This window comes from Garra rufa, chromosome 2, assembly GCF_049309525.1.
Source record: "Garra rufa chromosome 2, GarRuf1.0, whole genome shotgun sequence".
Classification (NCBI taxonomy): Eukaryota; Metazoa; Chordata; class Actinopteri; order Cypriniformes; family Cyprinidae; genus Garra; species Garra rufa.
The window spans coordinates 13,389,295-13,409,621 of NC_133362.1; the positions used below are offsets into that span (position 1 = coordinate 13,389,295).

The 20,327-nt window shown below is 35.9% G+C and overlaps 1 protein-coding gene across 1 annotated transcript in view; it reads left to right on the top strand.

Moving 5' to 3' along the window:
- LOC141326168 (zinc finger matrin-type protein 4) overlaps window positions 1-20,327 on the top strand; it is a 151,544-nt gene that overhangs the window by 87,481 nt on the left and 43,736 nt on the right. Inside the window, exon 6 of the mRNA XM_073834883.1 lies at window positions 10,309-10,405. Within this exon, the coding sequence (XP_073690984.1) occupies window positions 10,309-10,405 (97 nt within the window). The remainder of the gene's footprint in view (window positions 1-10,308; window positions 10,406-20,327) is intronic.

Genomic DNA, 20,327 nt, shown 5'->3' on the forward strand with positions numbered 1-20,327 from the left:
AGTTTACATTGAAATAATATTTCACAATATTACAGTTTTTTTTTTTTTTTTTTGAGTTTTCATCAAATAAATGCAGCCTTGATAAGCATCATAAGCATTTAAAAATATTGACAGCATTTTCATTTTTGGGTGATCTGTACTTTTAATAGCTTTTGTTTTCCATAAAGTAAAAATCGTGGATGGTGATTTATATTGCATAGATCTATAAAAGTGCCATAAAATGGTCCACGCAACTCATGCACTATATTCTAAGTCTTCAAAGATCATACAATAGCTTTGTACTAAACTGACATAATTTACTATGTCATTGTCCAGCATTTACCTTCACTGTAGCACCGTATGTTTTTCAATGTTTCCATATGAAAACAAATAGTATTTCTGTCATCAAACCTTCACTTTCACAACACATTTGAAAGTGCTATTATTTAAACTGAATGCAAGCCTGAATAAGATCTAAGAGCTCCAGCTATTGCATAGCATCAGAAGACATTGCATTTAGTGCTTGAGTGACATTGACTACTATTATGAGTCTTTTGGGAGTGAACTATACCATTAAGGGAAACAGTTTGGACATCATGTGCAGAAAAAAACCTGCAGCCAACAATAGCCAAAGGTATTAAGGAGACTGAGATAACCGATGTGTGACGGCTAATGTTCTCTTAAATACCTGCAAACTGATCAGTCCAGAGGTAATTGGAGCTTGGGTCTCATCAGTCACGATGAAAAGTATTGTCCAAAAACAGCATCTGGATATGTGCCAGGGCTCAGCAGGTAACTGAGATTCTGCATTACCAGAGATAGAAACACAAATCACAATGCAGAGGGTGAGCAAGCCAAGAGGGCATGTTTTATTTTTAACCGTATTTCACAATCCTGCCTGTAAAGTCTGTCATAAAGTCATGCATTAAAAAGGTCTCAGGGGACAAACCTGTTGCGCTTTCCACATCTAGTATTCAGAAGCAGGTAGTGTTTCCTTTCTAGTCAAATCCTGTAGAATATGCAGTTGTTTTGGTCTCTGTCAAGACTAGAGACAACAAAAATGAAAATGTTACATTGACGCTTGCATTGTGCATAAGAGATAATCATTTTCCCCAGCCATGACACAGCAGGGTGCTCTTGTCAGGAGCTTTTCTCTGTAAATGTCACTTCTATTGAAATATTAGCAGAAATGCTGCTGATTACAAAAGCCTCTCATCAAGGTGTTCCTCACTCGCAAATATCACATTTTTGTACAGATGCTGTTCATTCAGCTTATTCTGCAGTTGTGCCAAATCCCCACAAAACCATATCCCCCTTGGACCCCAAGGGATTGCCGTTTGTAATGCTATATAATGTGAGTTGTAGCTGATGTAAATGCAGTCATATTTTCGCCCAGATGGAATGTTTGAACATTATCTGTTCTGGACAATAAGTGATGAATTTTATCTATCTACATGTTTTCTGTTCATCATATTAAGTGATTATATCTCTTCACAAGACTTGAGTTAAACTGCTCCATTCATATGAATTGGTATTTACTGTGCCTTAAAAATCTCTTTTGATATTTTAAGCGTTGGTTACCTGGACAGAGACAGGCACCTATCAAGTTGCATTAAAGAGCAGGACATACGTGTTTTTAAATGTTTTGTTGGAGTCCCCTACAACAGGTTTAAATGCATCAAAGGTCAGAAAACATTGTAATTTTCTCAGAATATACATTATACATAGAGTCATTTGTCAATGATTTCGAAACGGCTTGTTCAAATCAGTTCTGAGCAAACCCTTCTCTTCCATAAGCCTACCCTGCTCTGGACAGCTGGCCAAGCTTCTTGTGATTGGTACAGAGTGGAGTACTTGAGCAAGTTAGTGAGCACTACCATCTGTGTTGCCAAGTTCGCAGTTATTTTTGTTTTAAAATTTAGCTGCTAAACTGTGAACACTTTACAAAACAATAATGGTGGATACCTTAGCCGAGTGCTAACGTGACTAACTGATGAAACAACAGTTTGTAAACAAAAATATGTCTAAGAACATTCTTTATTATTAAACAGAGCAATTGAAACAACGACAGTCTACATTTTGAGGGCGCACACGTAATATCTGAGGGAGCGCAGAGCCACAATCTCTATATAGGAGAGCAAGCCCACTGCAAGCCGAGAGATTCGTGCTGGCACCCTCTCGTATATACAACAATACACTCTTGACATTTGCCATTTAATATAACGCTAAAACCTGCCTCAAATAAACTACGAGAATAAAGTCGTACAAGCTACAATCCACTTCTTATTGTTTAAATGAACCAAGAATATCTTGTGTTCTTCCATGGGTGCTCGCCTATGTATATAGGGGTTATTTCTTATATGTGACCCTGGTCCATTAAACCACTCCAAGACCACTCCACACCAAGTAGAACGGGTATATTTGTAGCGGTAGCCAAAAATACACTGTATGGGTCAACATGATTGATTTTTCTTTTATCCCAAAAATCATTAAAATCCTATTAGGTATTAAGCTCCACTTTCTTTGGAAATAGGCTCATTCTCCAACTCCCCCCGAGTTAATAAGTTGAGTTTTACCGTTTCGAAATCCATTCAGCCGTTTTCCTGTTCTGGCGATATCACTTTTAGCATAGCTTAGCATAGATCATTGAATCCTATTAGACCAATAGCATCGCGTTCAAAAATGCCCAATGAGTCTCAATATTTGTCCTATTTAAAACTTGACTCTAATGTAGTTATATCGTGTACTAATACCGGCGGAAAATGTAAAGCTGTGATTTTCTAGGCTGATAAGATTAGGAACTACACTCCCATCCCGGCGTAATAGTCAAGGAAGTTTGCTGCCGTAACATGGCCAAAGCAGGCACAGTAATATCACGCTGCACATGTGGAAATGCTAACCTAGCTGGGAACGAATTTCAGGCACTGAAATTCGTCGCCTCTAAATTCTTCGCCAGAACAGGAAAACGGTTGAATGGATTTCAAAATGGTAAAACTTATTAACTCAGGGGAAGTTGGAGAATGAGCCTATTTCCAAAAAAAGTGGAGTGTTCCTTTAAGTAAAGATCATATCCTATGAAGATATTTTGTAAATCTCCTACCATAAAAATGCACTGCATATTCAGATTGTTGTTTCTCAGACTATCCAAATCCTAACAAACCATACATTGATGGGAAGGTTTTTATTCAGCTTTCAGGTGATGTATAAATCACAAATTGACCCTTATGACTGGTTTTGTGGTCCAGGGTCACATGTTATATGTGCAGCAGCAGTATTTCTTACATGCTCACAGCAGCAAGTGGCAGTAGCAAGTCTCTGTACTTGCTCTGCCACAGCAGCAGCATAGCAGATCTATTCTGCGAACACATTAACATTGTCATATACACATTACCATGCTAAATCCTCAGAGAGCTGTCATGATAGAAATATTTTTTTGTCTGTGTGTCACATGTATGGCTTATCTTGGTTGTTTTATTGTGTTTTCTAGTCTATTTTAGAGCTGGACAGACAAGGTCACAATAAAGTGTTGTTGTATGGAAATGATTCCACTTGAAAGCATAACAGCATCGAGACAAGTAAATAAGGATGGATCCGCTTTAGGGTCCAACTGAGGATAGGTTTAATCAAGACAACGTATTTAAAGCACTGTCCTGCTTCGTATCAACAGTCTCGAGTGCCTCGATCTCCTGAGCTCTGCCTCCTGTATGCTCATCCTTCAGGGAGCTGTCAAGACTTCTTTTGGCCTGTCCTCTCTCATTCATCATCCTCATTAACAGCCTGCACACAAACACAGGGTACATGCACCATACAGACAAACACACATGTCCTTTTTTAAAAGGAAAAGACTGAGAAAATTGAAGGAATGCAAAAGAACAGCCTTTCACAGGGATGCAGCTATTCATTACAAGTCGAGCTTCTCATCAGGTACAGGAAGCCATTGGTAAGGCTCATCTGAGAGGTGACTGCTAGCGGATCTCGGCCCAGACTCTTGGCTATTTTCGTGGAGAACACTTCAGTGTAATTGCCTTCCAACTGAGGCTATATTTTGTTGCTGAGAAAATTGGCGCACTGCACAGCCCTCTCCTGCTGCAAACAGGTTTTCATTTCCCCCTAAACAAAAAAGCAGGGAGAGTGACAAGCTTTAGGATGTAAATACCAGCTCGGCGCTGAAGAGCCTCCTGCCATTTCGTCAAGGGGGGATATTGAAAGTGCAGCGATTTGCCCTGTTTAAAATTGCAAGAGCAGTTTATGTGCTTCACAGAATCTGTAAAAAGTCAAGAACAAGGCAGCATCTTCTTCCTGCTCCGTTCATATCCACCTTGACAGGCAGGATTAAAATTGACATTCATACTGGATTATTATTGCTGTGACTGTATAAGAGGAAGTAATGATAGAATTAGAGAATTGAATGCAGTGGATATGGTCTCAGTTGTGAAATGTAGGATTTGATGAACATAGACAGATATGAATCCTCCGTAAAATGTGTGTAATTGCTGGAGGAATCATCTTGGCAATAATCTTGATGTATTAATTTCGGTAGCGACATGATTAGATGATCATTAGATTTGCTACAGTAAAACTCAAAGGCTGAGTCTCTGCTTACGATAGCATTTAAAAGTTTGAGGAAGCTGTTTAGTTTTAATATTTTTAAAATATCATTATGTAATTGATTTCTGATGTAATTTACTTGAGATATCATTATAATGTGCTGATTTGCTGCTCAAGAAACATTTCTTATTACCAGTGTTGACATATTTTATATTTTTGTGGAAACTCTGCTTCAGAAGGAAACACAATGCATTAAGAGCCAGGGGTGAAAACTTTTGAACAGAATGAAGATGTGTACATTTTTCTTATTTTGCCCAAATATTTTTTTTTAAATTAAGTACTGCCCTTCAGAAGCTACAGGAGATACTTACATGTTTCCCTGAATACAAAATAAGTTACATTTACCCTCATCTTTAAATTCCAAAAGTTTTCACCCCCCCCCCCCAGCTCTTAATACATTGTGTTTTCTTCTGAAGCATCAGTGAGTAATTGAACCTTATGTAATAGTTGCATATGAGTCCCTCAGTTGTCCTCAGTGTGAAAAGATGGATCTCAAAATCATACAGTCATTGCTAGAAAGGGTTCAAATACACAAAAATGCTGAAAATCCAAAGAATTTGTGTGACCTGAAGGATTTTTCTGAAGGACAGTGGACAGTTTAACTGTTCAAGACGAACAAGGGGGGAAAAAAAACACAGTTGTGGATCATTTAGTTAACAACACAGTGTTAAGAATCAAGCGTATCAGGTGCACTTTTAAATGGGATAATTTTTACAAAAATCAACTATTATTTAGCTTAGCCAAGCTGGGAGACTAACTAAACCAGTTAGCTAAGATGTTTTGTCAGCAGGGATTGGTTCCACACAATCTTCAGATCATATTTATGTATATTCTGGCCTACTTTTCAAAGTTTCCTTATTTTTTTAATGAAAGAGAGACACTTTTGGCTGAGCCTTAATTTAATACTTGAATTCTGAGTAAAAAAGCACTAGCAATCAAGTCTATCTGTCTGTCTGATTGGGCACGATTAATAATTGAGTTGAATTTTACGAGTGTCTCATCTATTTGGTAGCAATTTCCTGGGCAAGAGAAGAGAAACTGATTGACGGCCTATTGTCGGAAATAAGTGAGACCTCTTTCCCACAAGCAAGCAGTTAGGAGCAAACTTTAATCTTCTCCTAGTAAACATTCATCTTACCCTGAGCTACATCTCTCTGTCTGTCTGTCTTTCTCTGTGGTTCTTTTGGCATCTCGGTCAGTTTAATTAACTGGGATTAGAAGCCAGCACAGTGTCTTGTAAGGCTGGTTTATGAGTCGCCCACTAAGAGGTCATCAGGGGTCCTACATGAAGGAAAATCCCATCACACAGAGCTTTTTAACAGAAACAAACACTCGGTAAAGCTACTTATGAAGTCTGAAGGCCGAGTCTTACATTTTTAATCTTTGAAACAGGCTGGTCCTTCAGCTACTGATATAATAGCTGAATAATTTTCAGTTAAATGCAGATTCTTAATTAATAGACATGGTACAGTGGCAAGAGTTTAGCAGAAAAAAAAATAGTTCTCAGGCTAATTTAAGCAGCTTGTAAAGTGTATTTTATAACGTCAGTTAAATTTTATTGCAATATTTCTGTCATGCCATACATCCTGTTCATATTAATAGCTTGCTATGAATAGCGTTTTGGATTCATTACACATACTTGCTGTCACTATATGTTTAGTGTACTGACACCACAAGCTGTCTGTGAACATGCATCACATCAATCTCAACTCACAGAAAGCATCCACAAAGCATCATTAGAATGTCTGTGTGTGAGTGTTTCTATTTCAGTGATGATGAAGTAAAGATGTCCTGAACTAAATTTTAAATACATGTGCTAAAATGATTCTAGATGTCATAAATGCATGCTTTGTCCTTTAACTAATATAATGGGAAATCAATACACTGACAAAACATTGGCAATACAAATGTGAAGGAAATCTAGATGCCCTACATAAAGTCACTTTAAATGATAGAATCCAAAGATTAAGCAGGTATCAAAGCTCAGCATTTCTCCCAGACTTTGTTCAGTTTCCTCTAATTTCCTCAGACTTGGTAAGACTAAAGAATAGGGAGAATTCTTTATTTGACTAGTTGTCTTTTGTACTGAATCTTCAGCTGATTCCTGTCAAGTGTTCCAGACCTTGATGGAAGCAAATTGGTGAAAATTGGTGTCTTGTGATTTACAGAGTACTAAATAAAGCATTAAGCCATGAGAGGATGAGCATTACAGTGTTTTAACAATATTTAAGAGGTGTTCCAGCTCCCTTAACCATTGTGAAGTCACTGTAGCACAAAACCTAAATGGATATTGCTTTTATACAGTGGCGGTCAAAATTATTAGAACACTAGCATTTTCACTAGCCAAAAAGTGGTTTTAAGTCAGTTATTTCTATCTTTTACTGTAGTGTGTCAGTATATAAAATATCAGTTTACATTAGTTTTGCCATTAATTGTAATATTCCAGTTTTCATCCAGTCTGTCTGGAATGACATGAAGAAACAGAACAGAAGCTTGAGCAAAGCTTCAATAGACCGACCTGCAAAGCTACCTGAAAAACTATGCGCAAGTGCACCTAGGACAAAAGCTGCTTTAATTGCAAACTGGATGGTCACACCAAATGTTGATTTAATTTAGTTAATCGAAGTTCATTGATAAAGAAACTCTATTTATGACATTATTTGTTGACCGTATCCTCATTTTACAGCATTTTACACATGTGCCTATAACATTTAACAATACTGTATCTTTGCAGGTAGGTCTTTTGAAGCATCTTGGAGACGTTGCCACAGTTCTTCTGGATTTAGTCTGTCTCAGTTTGTTCTGTTTCTTCACGACAGACTGGATGATGATGAGATCAGATCTCTGTGTGGAGCACTGGCTGTTGTCAGACTCCTTGTGCAAATGAAAATCTCACTGGTTTATTAAAATTAAAGGCAAAATAAATGTTTGAAAATGTAAACTGATATTTCCTACTGACACACTACAGCAAAAGATAGAAATAACTGACTTAAAGGTGCCATAGAATGCATTAATACAGTATTTTAAATTGTTCTCTGATATCTACATAGAAGGTATATGGCATAGGAAAGGGCAAAAAATCTCCAGAAACGGTTTTAGAGGTCCATTTACAACCCTAGGATTTGTCCCTAGAATGAAATGCTCTGCTATTGCCTTATTTGGAAGCTTCGTGAATATTAATGAGCTCTGCTCTGATTGGCTGTTTCACAGAGCTGCTCATCTCAATATCTCGCACATGGATAAAATATATACTTAAATACGGAGCTCTAGCCGCTTTTAATATGCGGTTTGTTGAATCTGCCGTTTGAATCGGCGACATTTTACTCTCACTATAGTGATCGCATGTGCTCTGTGTAAAGTTATAATGCAGCAGGAGTGCTTACTTCATCAGCGCAGTTATTTCTTCATCATTCACCATCATCAGTGCAGTCATCTCTCTGTTTATGTGGTAAGTGAAATCCTATGTACTGCAATGTAACAGGCTACCGCTTGCATTAAGCTAACCGTGTCCCTTCAGTGACTCGCCTTATTTTACTGATGTACTGAAGTTACTGATGATTGGGCGATGCAAATGTTGGAGGCGTAACTATTAACGATCCCGGGGCTATTGCGTAATAGTCAGTGTTATGTTGGAATTGACCTATTTTTCAGTAGTCTTTTGCAAACACTAGATTTATATAAGAAGGAGGAAATGGTGGTGTTTGAGACACACAGTATGTCATGTCCATGTATTGAACTGTTACTATTCAACTATGCCAAGGTAAATACAGTTTTCCATTCTATGGCACCTTTAAAACTATTTTTAGCTGGTGAAAATACTAGTGTTCTAATCATTTTGGCCACCACTTTAAAACAGCAGAATATAAAAACAGTAAAGCAATATACAAAACTGCTTTATAAAACAGTGTTGTGAGAGAAAACTGTTGAATACAGTCGTTATTTTTGTTCTTTACATATTTCCGTAGCTTCATAAAATTACGGTTGAACGACCATTTCGTCAATATCCTTTCTACCTTTCTGGGCCTTGAACATGGTAGTTTCATTGCTGTCTATGCAGGAAAAGCTCTCGAATTTCATAAAAAAAAAACGTAATTTGTGTTCGGAAAATGAACATAGGTCTTACAGGTTTGGAATAACATGAGCATGATTAATCACAGATTGTTTTCATTTTTGGGTAAACTACACTCTTAAAAATAAAGGTTCCAAAAGGGTGATTTTGCAGTGATGCCATAGAAGATACATTTTTGGTTCCCCAAAGAACTTTTCAATGAATAGTTCTTAAAAGAACCATTTTGAAAAACATTCAAAAAAGAACCTTTTTCAACTATAAAGAACCTTTTCTGCATTTGAAAGGTTCCATGTATGTTCAAGGTTCTCCATGGAACCATCGATGCCAATAAAGAACCTTTATTTTAAGAGTGGAACCCGTTAAGTTGTAATAAGTCTCAAATGAACATTAGTGCACAAGGAATGAAACCCAAACTCCAAAATGCAGTATATAAACTTCTTCAATTGCCTGTGTTTAGTCAGATTTAATGAATAGAAAGTGTTTGTGTGCCTGTCACTGCATGTGGAACGTCAAGCCTGGCAGAAGTCTTTTCAAACAACGGGAATTTTTAAAACAATATCAAACTAATCAAAATATACTCAGCATGAAACTCTTTGTGCAGCTTTGCAGTGCTTTCACTGCCAATATGAATACTGTAATGCTGCATGGATACTGTTAATAAGGGTGCCGAAATATGCACTGCTTCTGCATGTAGTGTGAAACACAGCTCACTGTAAGCTGTTTACAGTTTCCAAGCAACGTACTGTAGCAACTTGTCACGTTACTAAACAGTGAAATTTGCAATAACAATTGTGCATTCAGCTTTGAATGCAGCTCATTCATTCAGAACTCACAATCTTCTGCTACATAAAATGCATTAAAAAGCCTGACTGGTTAGTATACTAATTCCATATGAATTCATGTACTGTATGTGCCTTTCTTGACCTGAGAATGGTTCCTATTTTCATAGCTCTTGGTGTGAGTGTAACAGAGATGTAATGTAAAGATTGTAAAAAGCCTATTTTTGAGCAGATCGAGGAACAGACAACACTGTCATCAAAAATAACTCTGCAGATGTCTGAGAGAAATATTGCCCAGAAAGAGCACACATGGTCTCTCTGCATGTGATGAACGAGCCTCAACGCATTTCTGTTCTACGTGTCTCTCCAATTCTTCACATCCGTCTATTTTTGGTCCGACGCTGTTCGTTATTTGTGGTACCACCTGCAAAGCCTTTAATTAGCTCACATCTGCTTCACTCCCTCCCAAACCGATGCACTTGGCGCCCCTCCACTGTAAAAGACCCATCATGAAGCATAACCCCCCAAATCAAAAGGCCATCAGGACAAAAGCAAGCTGAAATTGCTAATACTTGATTCCACGAAGACTGCAGAATGAGATGCCATATTAGGAGCGGGTGCGTTTTCATCTGACGCACAAAGAAGGGAGTCTTCAAACAAAACCCTCGTCATGTCGAGAGAAGCAAAACAACAGGGATTAAATATAGATTTCTCCGCTCTTTGTCAGCCAAAGCAATCTCAAAAACAAAAAGCAATCAATAATGCTCAAAAGAAAACGAGAAATGGGACAAAACAATTTTAAAAGCGTTTCAGCGGGGACTTGTTTCCGTTCTGCTCTCAAGTCAGAATCTGTTTTTTTGCTTTGTGTTGCAGGCCTGCGCCGGAGTTACTCGTGCAGCGTTTGCAACGTGGTGCTGAACTCCATCGAGCAGTATCACGCACATCTCCAGGGCTCCAAACACCAAAACAAGTGAGTGTGGATTTTCTGTCCTGAATGATATTCCCTTCTTTCAGATCTTTCCAAGAGACTGGTCTCTTGATAGCCAGGGAGACTTAATGGAGTTATCATTAATGTTTCATTTAAGTACAGTACCAGCTGTATCTCAGATGTTTCTCCTAGGAGAAATAAAACCAGACGAAAGAGACAAAAAATAAGATTTCTTACTCTTGATTCTACACATCTGTGTCTTGACAAATCAGACGGCTCAGTTTATGACATTGTTAAAATGTAGGAGATTTACTGGCCATTTAATGTCATTGTAGGATAAAAAAAAACAAAGGTGATTCCTAAAAGACGACAAAATTATGCATACAGTTGAGGTCAAAAGTTTACATACACCGTGTAGAATCTGCATAATGTTTATTATTTTACCAAAATAAGAGGGATCATACAAAATTAATGTATTTTTGTGTTAGTAAAAGATGTGTACATGTAGTCCACAAGAGAAAATAACAGTTGAATTTTTAAAAATAATCCTATTTAGTCCTTTGTTTGTCCTGAACAGTTAAACTGCCCACTGTTCTTCAGAAAAATCCTTCAGGTCCCACAAAATCTTTGGTTTTTTAGCATTTTTGTATATTTGAACCCTTTCCAACAATGACTGTATGATTTTGAGATCCATCTTTTTACACTGAGGACAACTGAGGGACTCATATGCAACTATTCTAGAAGCTTCAAATGCTCACTGATGCTCCGGAAGGAAACAATATGCATTAAAAGCATTAATTTGAAGATCAGGGTAAATTTAACTTATTTTGTCTTTTTGGAAACATGTAAGTATCTTCTGAAGGGTAACACTAAATGAAAAAAATATTATATTTAGGCAAAATTAAGAAAAGAAGAAATCTTCCTTCTGTTCAAAAGTTTACACCCTTGGCTCTTAATGCATCATTTTTCCTTATGAAGCATCAGTGAGTGTTTGAACCTTCTGTAATAGTTGATAATATGAGTCTCTCAGTGGTCCTCAGTCATTGTTGGAAAGGGTTCAAATACAAAAAAAATGCTGAAAAACCAAAGAATTTGTGGGACCTGAAGGATTTTTCTAAAGAACAGTGGGCAGTTTAACTGTTCAGGACAAACAAGGGACTCATGAACAACTATTACTAAACAAAAAAAAACAAAAAAAAAAACATCTGTGGAGCATTCAGGTAGCAACACAGTATTAAGAATCAAGTGTATGTAAACTTTTGAACGAGGTCAACTATTATTTTTCTCTTGTTGACTACATGTAAACATATTTTAAGTGAAATATCTTATTCAGGTCAGTACTAAAAAATAACATCCATTTTGTATGATCCCTCTTATTTTGGTAAAAGAATTAATATTTTGCAGATTCTGCAAGGTGTGTGTAAACTTTTGACCTCAACTGTATAAAACTCACAGTATATATCAGAAGATTTATTTAAAATAAATGTTGTTCTTTTTCATTTTTTATTCATAAAATATAATATAAATATAATAAGTCATAAATATTTAAAATATTTGAACAGAAACAGTTCAACTGTAGCTTAGAATTATAAAATCATAAGAAAATTACTTCAAGTTATAAATGTAAAGTAAGGTTATCAGCCATTTTTTAAAAAAGGACAAACCCATACTTCCTGTTTCACAACTGGCGTCCATCAATAGTCTTTAAACTCTTTCATCCTTGCCTTTAAATCTCTCTCTTTTTATCCCTCATGCCTTCTCAAAGATCGGCTTATCGGTCATATTTCTTATACATAACCTGACATCCACTGCTTCTGTCCTCAAAGGGAACATCAATGGTCGCCTCAGCTATCATAGCCGCTCAGGTCTGCTGCCTCACGTTGAGTTCAATAGAAATCACTGCGATACTGCCAGACATTCCACACCACACAGACAAATCATGCAGGATGCCTTTATGTGTGCTGCTGACCGGTGGGATGTCTGTGATCAAAACACCCTTACTTAAGGTTGCAATATTAAAACACCAGTTCCTGTTGTTCTTTGATCTCAGAGCACAGCTCCCTACTAAGAACCATGCGATGCTGCATTCCCATTAGCCTTCTTAAAGGCACAGTCCACTCAAAAAACAAATATTTTGTCATTTTCCTCACCCTTATGTTGTTCCACATACTGTTTTTCTCACAAAAGATAATGTTCTGGAGAATCTTCATGGAGGTCTTTTCCATAACTGCTGTCAACCACTAAAAGAGCAGAAAGAGATTTAATAAACCATTATTTACTGAAAATTGTCCCTATCTGCTGTAGCTCTCAAATAAAAACCGGATGCGGATCAATGGTTCTAAACATCATTAGTTTAAATGTAATTATCAAACCAGATGTGACACATGTAACAGCTGGTTTATTTGATTTAAGAGCTGCAGCAGGGAGCTTTCCTCATATTTTGCTATTAGATTACTTTAGAAGCCTTATGGATTGCATTTATGTTTTCTCAGCGATATGGCTGTATATTAGCATGGCTGTGATTCAGCTGTAGGCACTGTTTATAAAACATTTTGATGGCACGAGTGTGTAAATACATAAGAAATAACAATGGAGTGTCTTTAAAAACCCTCTTTGTACGAACTACTTTCCGCAATGGATTCAAATCTCAGTTTGACAGTTTAACTGCTGAGCCCAAGCCTCTGTTACTAATTAGAAAATGTCACTTTAAAACTAGTAACGAAGGAACGTTGAGTTGCGAGTGAGTGAGATGGACTGAGCGAGTGTGATTACATGCATCTGATACAGCATTCATTCTTCAGCTCAATCTCATATTCACAATAAAACATTAGTTTGAATGGCCGCTGAGGAAAGTGATATCTTTGTCGTACTATCCTTTCATCTGTTAAAGGTGATTTCCAATAACAGCGCTGCTCAGTGCATTTGTTGGCTGTCTTACAAGGTTACTGTTACTATAAACAGTCATTATTTGGAAATCTGAATTTCATATTAAGATTCTCCAAAAGCGTTAAGATTCTACTAGTCTTATTAAGAGTGATTTTTAGGTAACCATGTAAAAGGATGTACATATGAGTTTTTTTTTTTTTTTTTAATGGAATAGTTTATTTAACCATTAGACAAAATATGTGACCCTGGACCACAAAACCAGTCTTATGTAGCACGGGTATATTGTAGCAATAGCCAAAAATACATAGTATGGATCAAAAACAAATTTTATGCCAAAAATGTTTAGGATATTAAGTAAAGATCATGCTCCATGAAGATATTTTGTAAATAATCCTACTGTAAATATCAAAATTTAATTTTTGATTAGTAATATGCATTGCTAAGAACTTCACTTGAACAACTTTAAAGGCGATTCTTTCAATATTTAAAATTTTTGCACACTTTGATTCCAGATTTTCAAATTGTATTTCAATTAAACATTGTCCTATCCTAACAAATCATATTGAAATCATAAATCATACTAACAAATCAATGGAAAGCTTATATATTCAGCTGTCCCTTATGCCTTGTTTTGTGGTCCAGGGTCACATATTTAAAAAAAAAAACTGTACTGTATGTGTATATTTGATGAGTACATTTGAGGTTTTAATGGCTCATATAGTGTGATATGGAGCTCATATTTCCACTTGTGGAGGAAAAAAACCCCTCAAATTTCTTCAGAGCAAAAATATGCAATTTAGTGCAGTTGCTGATATTTATATGGCCAAAAAATTAGATGAAATTCTGATAGCTTGTAAATCATTAGACGCCTTAGAAATGTGCATATCAAATATATACTGTATGATTTATAACCAGCTTCACCACAAGCTTTTTGCTGGTAAACATTTTGGCTAAACATCTAAATTAGCCTGAACCAGCAGGAAAGTTCATGCTAGACTACGGTGGTAATTTAAGCAGGTTGGTATAACATGATGTTTTCTATTCAGACTGAGGTGGGTAAACATTGCCACCTGTGAGCACTTAGAAACAATTAAAGTCACTTCTTGTTTCCGTCTGGCAGAGCCCTCTGTGAATCAAGCAGTGGTGTTTAGTTGATCTGCCACCCTGTTTGCCTTTGAATACACCCAACCGCCTCTAGCAGGACATGCCCATCAACCTAGTAATGAAATAAAAATGATCTAGAGCTGGAAAGTGAAGAAAGAGAGAGGAAAAGAGGTAGTAGACCTCCCGCTGTTTGTCCAATCACAAATGCGGTTGACAGAAATGAACCCACCTTTATAAGAGGAACTGTCAGGTTTAGAGCCTGTGGTGAAGGCACTCTTTTATCGTCTTTGCTCGGAGGCAGCTGGCCCGTTTCTGCAAGCTACGTGAGTCGACTACAACCGCTTCCAGCAACCCCTAATTGCTCTTCACAATAAACCAATTGATTAACATGCCAGCGGAGTCGGGGTTGGGCAGGAGGACTCCAGCTGAAATCCAAATCACTACTATCTTACAATCATTAATTGTAATTAGAGCTACATCCTCTCGTACGAGGAATCACTGACAGCCAGGAAGAGTATTGATTAAAGAGGATGTTTCCCTATCTTGTCGCTGCAGCGGGTCTCTGCGTATTCTGATTAAGCGGAGGAAAAGTTCATGTAAGGGTCTGTTTTGCATTAAGACAGCAAAAAAGAGCCGCTTTTTGTCTTGTAACCCCCCTGCAGAACATCAGCGCTCAGGATGCTGTTGTGGGAGGACAGCGTTTCCGATCTGTGCCGAACACAAGCGGCTTCCTGCTACATACACATTAACTTGCTTTGCTGAAAATGAAACGCTTTTGTCCACAGCAGTTAACAATGCTTTGCCAACCTACATTAAGCACTGAATACAAACCCTAGCAAATGGAGAATGTTTATTTATAATTTAAAACGTGTGTATTTATAGAATAGATATTTTTAAATATAATATAATATATGTATGTATTTGTACATATGTACAAATATGCATATGGATTTATTTATTTTATAAAGTGTGTGTGTGTACACTACCAGTCAAGAGATTTTTAATGTCTCTTTTGCTCACCAAGCCTGCATTTATTTGATCCAAAGTACAGCAAAAACACAATTCTAAAACATCTTTACTATTTAAAATAATTGTTTTCTATTTGTACATATTTTAAATCAAATTTATTGCTGTGATCAAATGATCCTGTGATTTTCAGCATCATTACTCCAGTCTTCAGTGTCACATGATCCTTCAAAAATAATTCTAATATTGCTGATTTGCTGTTCAAGAAAAATCTTTTTCTTATTATTGTCATCAATATTTAAAACAGTTGAGTACATTTTCTTTTCAAAATTCTACTCGATTCCACTACTTTGAGCAGCAAATTAGAATATTAGAATGACTTTTGAAGGATAATGTGACACTGAAGCCTGGAACAGTTATTTTAAATAGTAAAAATATTTCAAAATTGTACTGTTTTTGCTATACTTTGAATCAAACAAATGCAGGCTTGGTGAGCAGAAGAGAAAAAAAACCTTTGACTGACAATGTACATAGACACTTTATAAAATATATAAATGCATATACATATTTGTACATATGTACAAATAAATAATTTTAATACAAATCTTACTGTTCAAAAACTTTTGACTGGTAGTGAATATATAATTTGCATTTATTTATTCATAATTAAAATGTCTATTTTTTGAATTTATATATATTTTTTATTTGTATAATATATTTATAATATAAAATTAATAATATAATTATAATTTATTTATTTATTATATAGAGTGTGTATATATAATTTACATTTATTTATAATATAAAATGTGCCTATTCATTGATCATATATTTTTATATAATAATATAATATATATTTTAATTTAAAATTATTTCTTTATTATATGACGAGTGTATGTATATATAATTTACATTTATTTTAATTTATTTATACATTATGTAACAATCTAATATCATATAATCTATCATTTTTAACATAAAATTTATTATTTATTTGTTTTATTTATTCATTATATAAAGTATGTATATACTCTACTGCTCAAAAGTGTGGGATCAGTAAGACTTGTTTTTTTTTTCTTTAAGTCTTTTACACTCATCAAGACTGCATTTATTTAATCAAAAATACAGAAAAAAACGTAATGTAATATTGTGAAATATTATTACAGTGTAAAATAACGTTCTTCTATTTTAATATAAATTAAAAATCTATTCTATTCTGTGATAAAAGCTGAATTTTTCAGCATCATTACTCCAGTCTTCAGTGCCACATGATCCTTCAGAAATCATTCTAATATGCTGATTTATTATCAGTGCTGGAAACGGTGTTGCTTAATATTTTTTTGGAACCTGTGATACTTTTTTCAGGATTCTTTGATGAATAAAAAGTTAAAAAGAACAGCATTTATTTAAAATAGATTTCTTTTCTAAAAATATACACTACTGTTCAAAAGTTTGGGGTCAGTACATTTTTATTCTTTCTTTAAAAAAAAATATTACTTTTATTCAGCAAGGATATGTTAGATAAAAAGTGATAGCAAAGACTTTCAAAGCAAAGATTTCTATTTTGAATAAATGCTGTTCTTTTTAACTTTTTATTCATCAAAGTATCCTGAAAAAAGTATCACAGGTTCCAAAATAATATTTGGAAGCACAACTGTTTTCAACATTGATGATTCTAATAATACTAATATTCTAATATTAGAATAATTTCTAAAGGATCATTTGACACTGAAGAACGGAGTAATGGCTGATAAAAATTCAGCTTTGCATCACAGGAAGAAAAAAAAAAGTAATGTACAGTCGTGGCCAAAAGTTTTGAGAATGACACAAATATTAGTTTTCACAAAGTTTGCTGCTAAACTGCTTTTAGATCTTTGTTTCAGTTGTTTCTGTGATGTACTGAAGTATAATTACAAGCACTTCATACGTTTCAAAGGCTTTTATCGACAATTACATGACATTTATGCAAAGAGTCAGTATTTGCAGTGTTGGCCCTTCTTTTTCAGGACCTCTGCAATTCGACTGGGCATGCTCTCAATCAACTTCTGGGCCAAATCCTGACTGATAGCAACCCATTCTTTCATAATCACTTCTTGGAGTTTGTCAGAATTAGTGGGTTTTTGTTTGTCCACCCGCCTCTTGAGGATTGACCACAAGTTCTCAATGGGATTAAGATCTGGGGAGTTTCCAGGCCATGGACCCCAAATTTCAACGTTTTGGTCCTTGAGCCACTTAGTTATCACTTTTGCCTTATGGCACGGTGCTCCATCGTGCTGGAAAATGCATTGTTCTTCACCAAACTGCTGTTGGATTGTTGGAAGAAGTTGCTGTTGGAGGGTGTTTTGGTACCATTCTTTATTCATGGCTGTGTTTTGGGGCAAAATTGTGAGTGAGCCCACACCCTTGGATGAGCAGCAACCCCACACATGAATGGTCTCAGGATGCTTTACTGTTGGCATGACACAGGACTGATGGTAGCGCTCACCTTTTCTTCTCCGGACAAGCCTTTTTCCAGATGCCCCAAACAATCGGAAAGAGGCTTCATCAGCGAATATGACTTTGCCCCAGTCCTCAGCAGTCCATTCGCCATACTTTTTGCAGAAGATCAATCTGTCCCTGATGTTTTTTTTTTTTTTTTTTTGGAGAGAAGTGGCTTCTTTGCTGCCCTTCTTGACACCAGGCCATCTTCCAAAAGTCTTGGCCTCACTGTGCGTGCAGATGCGCTCACACCTGCCTGCTGCCATTCCTGAGCAAGCTCTGCACTGGTGGCACTCCGATCCCGCAGCTGAATCCTCTTTAGGAGACGATCCTGGTGCTTACTGGACTTTCTTGGACGCCCTGAAGCCTTCTTAACAATGCAGTGGAAAGTTTTTTTCGGGATTAAGTACATTTCCATGGCAAAGAAGGACTATGCAATTCATCTGATCACTCTTCATAACATTCTGGAGTATATGCAAATTGCTATTATAAAAACTTAAGCAGCAACTTTTCCAATTTCCAATATTTATGTAATTCTCAAAACTTTTGGCCACGACTGTATATTAAAATAGAAACTATTATTTTATATTGTAATAACATTTCTGTATTTTTGATCAAATAAATGCAGTCTTGATGAGCGTAAAAGACTTCAACTGCTTTAAATTCCGAGTAGCATCCAGTATATTTTATATTATTATAACATCCATTGTCCTTTAGAATGAGGACACAGAGTACACTGAGACACACACAGCATCACAGGGGCCCATTCCCTCTCATGCTGAGAAACACTCCCTCACACACACTCATCAGAGGGACTCCAGAGGCCCGTCCCTCTCATGTTGAGACGCAGACACACACTCTAATCAGAGGAGCTCCAGGGGCCTGTCCTGCTCATACTGATACTCAGCAGATGGGCAAAAGGGGTGCAATATCTGCCAGGTTGGTTTCATTATGTAGGGCAGCAGCCAAAAAACACCTGATTTCATTTTGAAACTGCCAGCATGCTGGGAGATATTGTCCCAAAAGAAGAGTGCTGACCAGAACATTAGCATATACAGTCTGGACTGTTGCAGTGTTTTTGTAAAGTACATGGTTTAGTTTTTATAAACTAAGTTTACTCAAAAAAAAAAAAAAAAAAAAAAACACAAATTATGAAAGTCTGCAGAACTGCTTATAGTGGACAAAGAAAATGGACAATAAAATAGCCTGCCAAGCTGCAAAAAGACAAAAAAGGCCTCTTAAAATACATAAATGCCATCCATATTGATTAGATTAGATTCAACTTTATTGTCACTGGCTCTGTATTTGTACTCTGCACAGTGAAACACATTTAGTATCTAACCAAAAATGCAAATAATGTCTATGTACAACCCCAGCTGTGTTTGCTAGAATTTCTTCTTTGTTTTGAACCTGAAAACTGCTAATTAAAGTTGAGTCAGGAAGAAAAAGAAACAAATGCAATTGTGAGAAAAACCTGCATGACTATTTCTGTCTGGTATCTGTCTTTTTGGTAAATCAGAGAGCATTGTTCTCTGTGGGCAGTTTGAGACTGACACCAGACCAGAGCGGACCCAGTTAAAGTTGCTGAATTATAAATGTCCAGAGTTACGGTATACAATTTATTGCTAAACGTACAGCAATGGCACTTTTAAAGCATGATTTATTGACTGCAGTATGCTGTGGTGCCTTGTATTGGACACATAAAAAACTTTGAACTTGAACCTCAAAGGTTATTTGGCGTTATTTTGAGTATGATGGATCTTCGGGGGAAAAAAAGTTATGCATATAATCATAAGTCTGAATTTGAATAACTATTCTAGTAAAAAACAAACAAACAAAAAAACTGTATGTAAAAACAACTGGAAAAGTAAAAGTAATACCTAAAAATGACTGATTTTCAAAAACTATACACAAAATAAAAACTAGTTATGCACCATAAATGTAACTAAAACAGAAATTTAGAATTACAATATAATAAATAAAATAATATAAAAAAAATAAAGAAAAAATTCACAATTCTGACTTTTTTTCTAAGAATTGCAAGATATAAAATTAAAATTTTGGGGGGAAAGAGTCAAAATGGCAAGATCGCTAATTTGAGAAATAAAGTCGCAATTCTTGACATTTAGACATGCAATTCTGGAAAAAAAGTCTGAATTATGATATTTAAAATATAAATTGCAATAATTGTGACTATTTCTGAGTTTATAACAAAATTACGTGTCTTTATGGTTTCTGCCTAGGTTTTTTTCTATGGTTTCTGACTAGGTGTTTTTTAAAAATCTACTTCTTCGATTTTGTCCTCAACTTCTAATTCTTTGGCTTCTTCTATGGCTTCTGCCTCTTCCATTTTTTCTTCGACTTCTATGGCTTCTGCCTCTTCTACTTTTTTTTTCAAATTCTTCTTTGACTTCTGCCTCTTTGACTTTTTCTTCGACTTCTACTTTGACTTCTTCCATGGCTTCTGCCTTTTCGATTTCTACTTCTTTGACTTCTTCTGTGGTTTCTGACTAGGTTTATCTTCAACTTC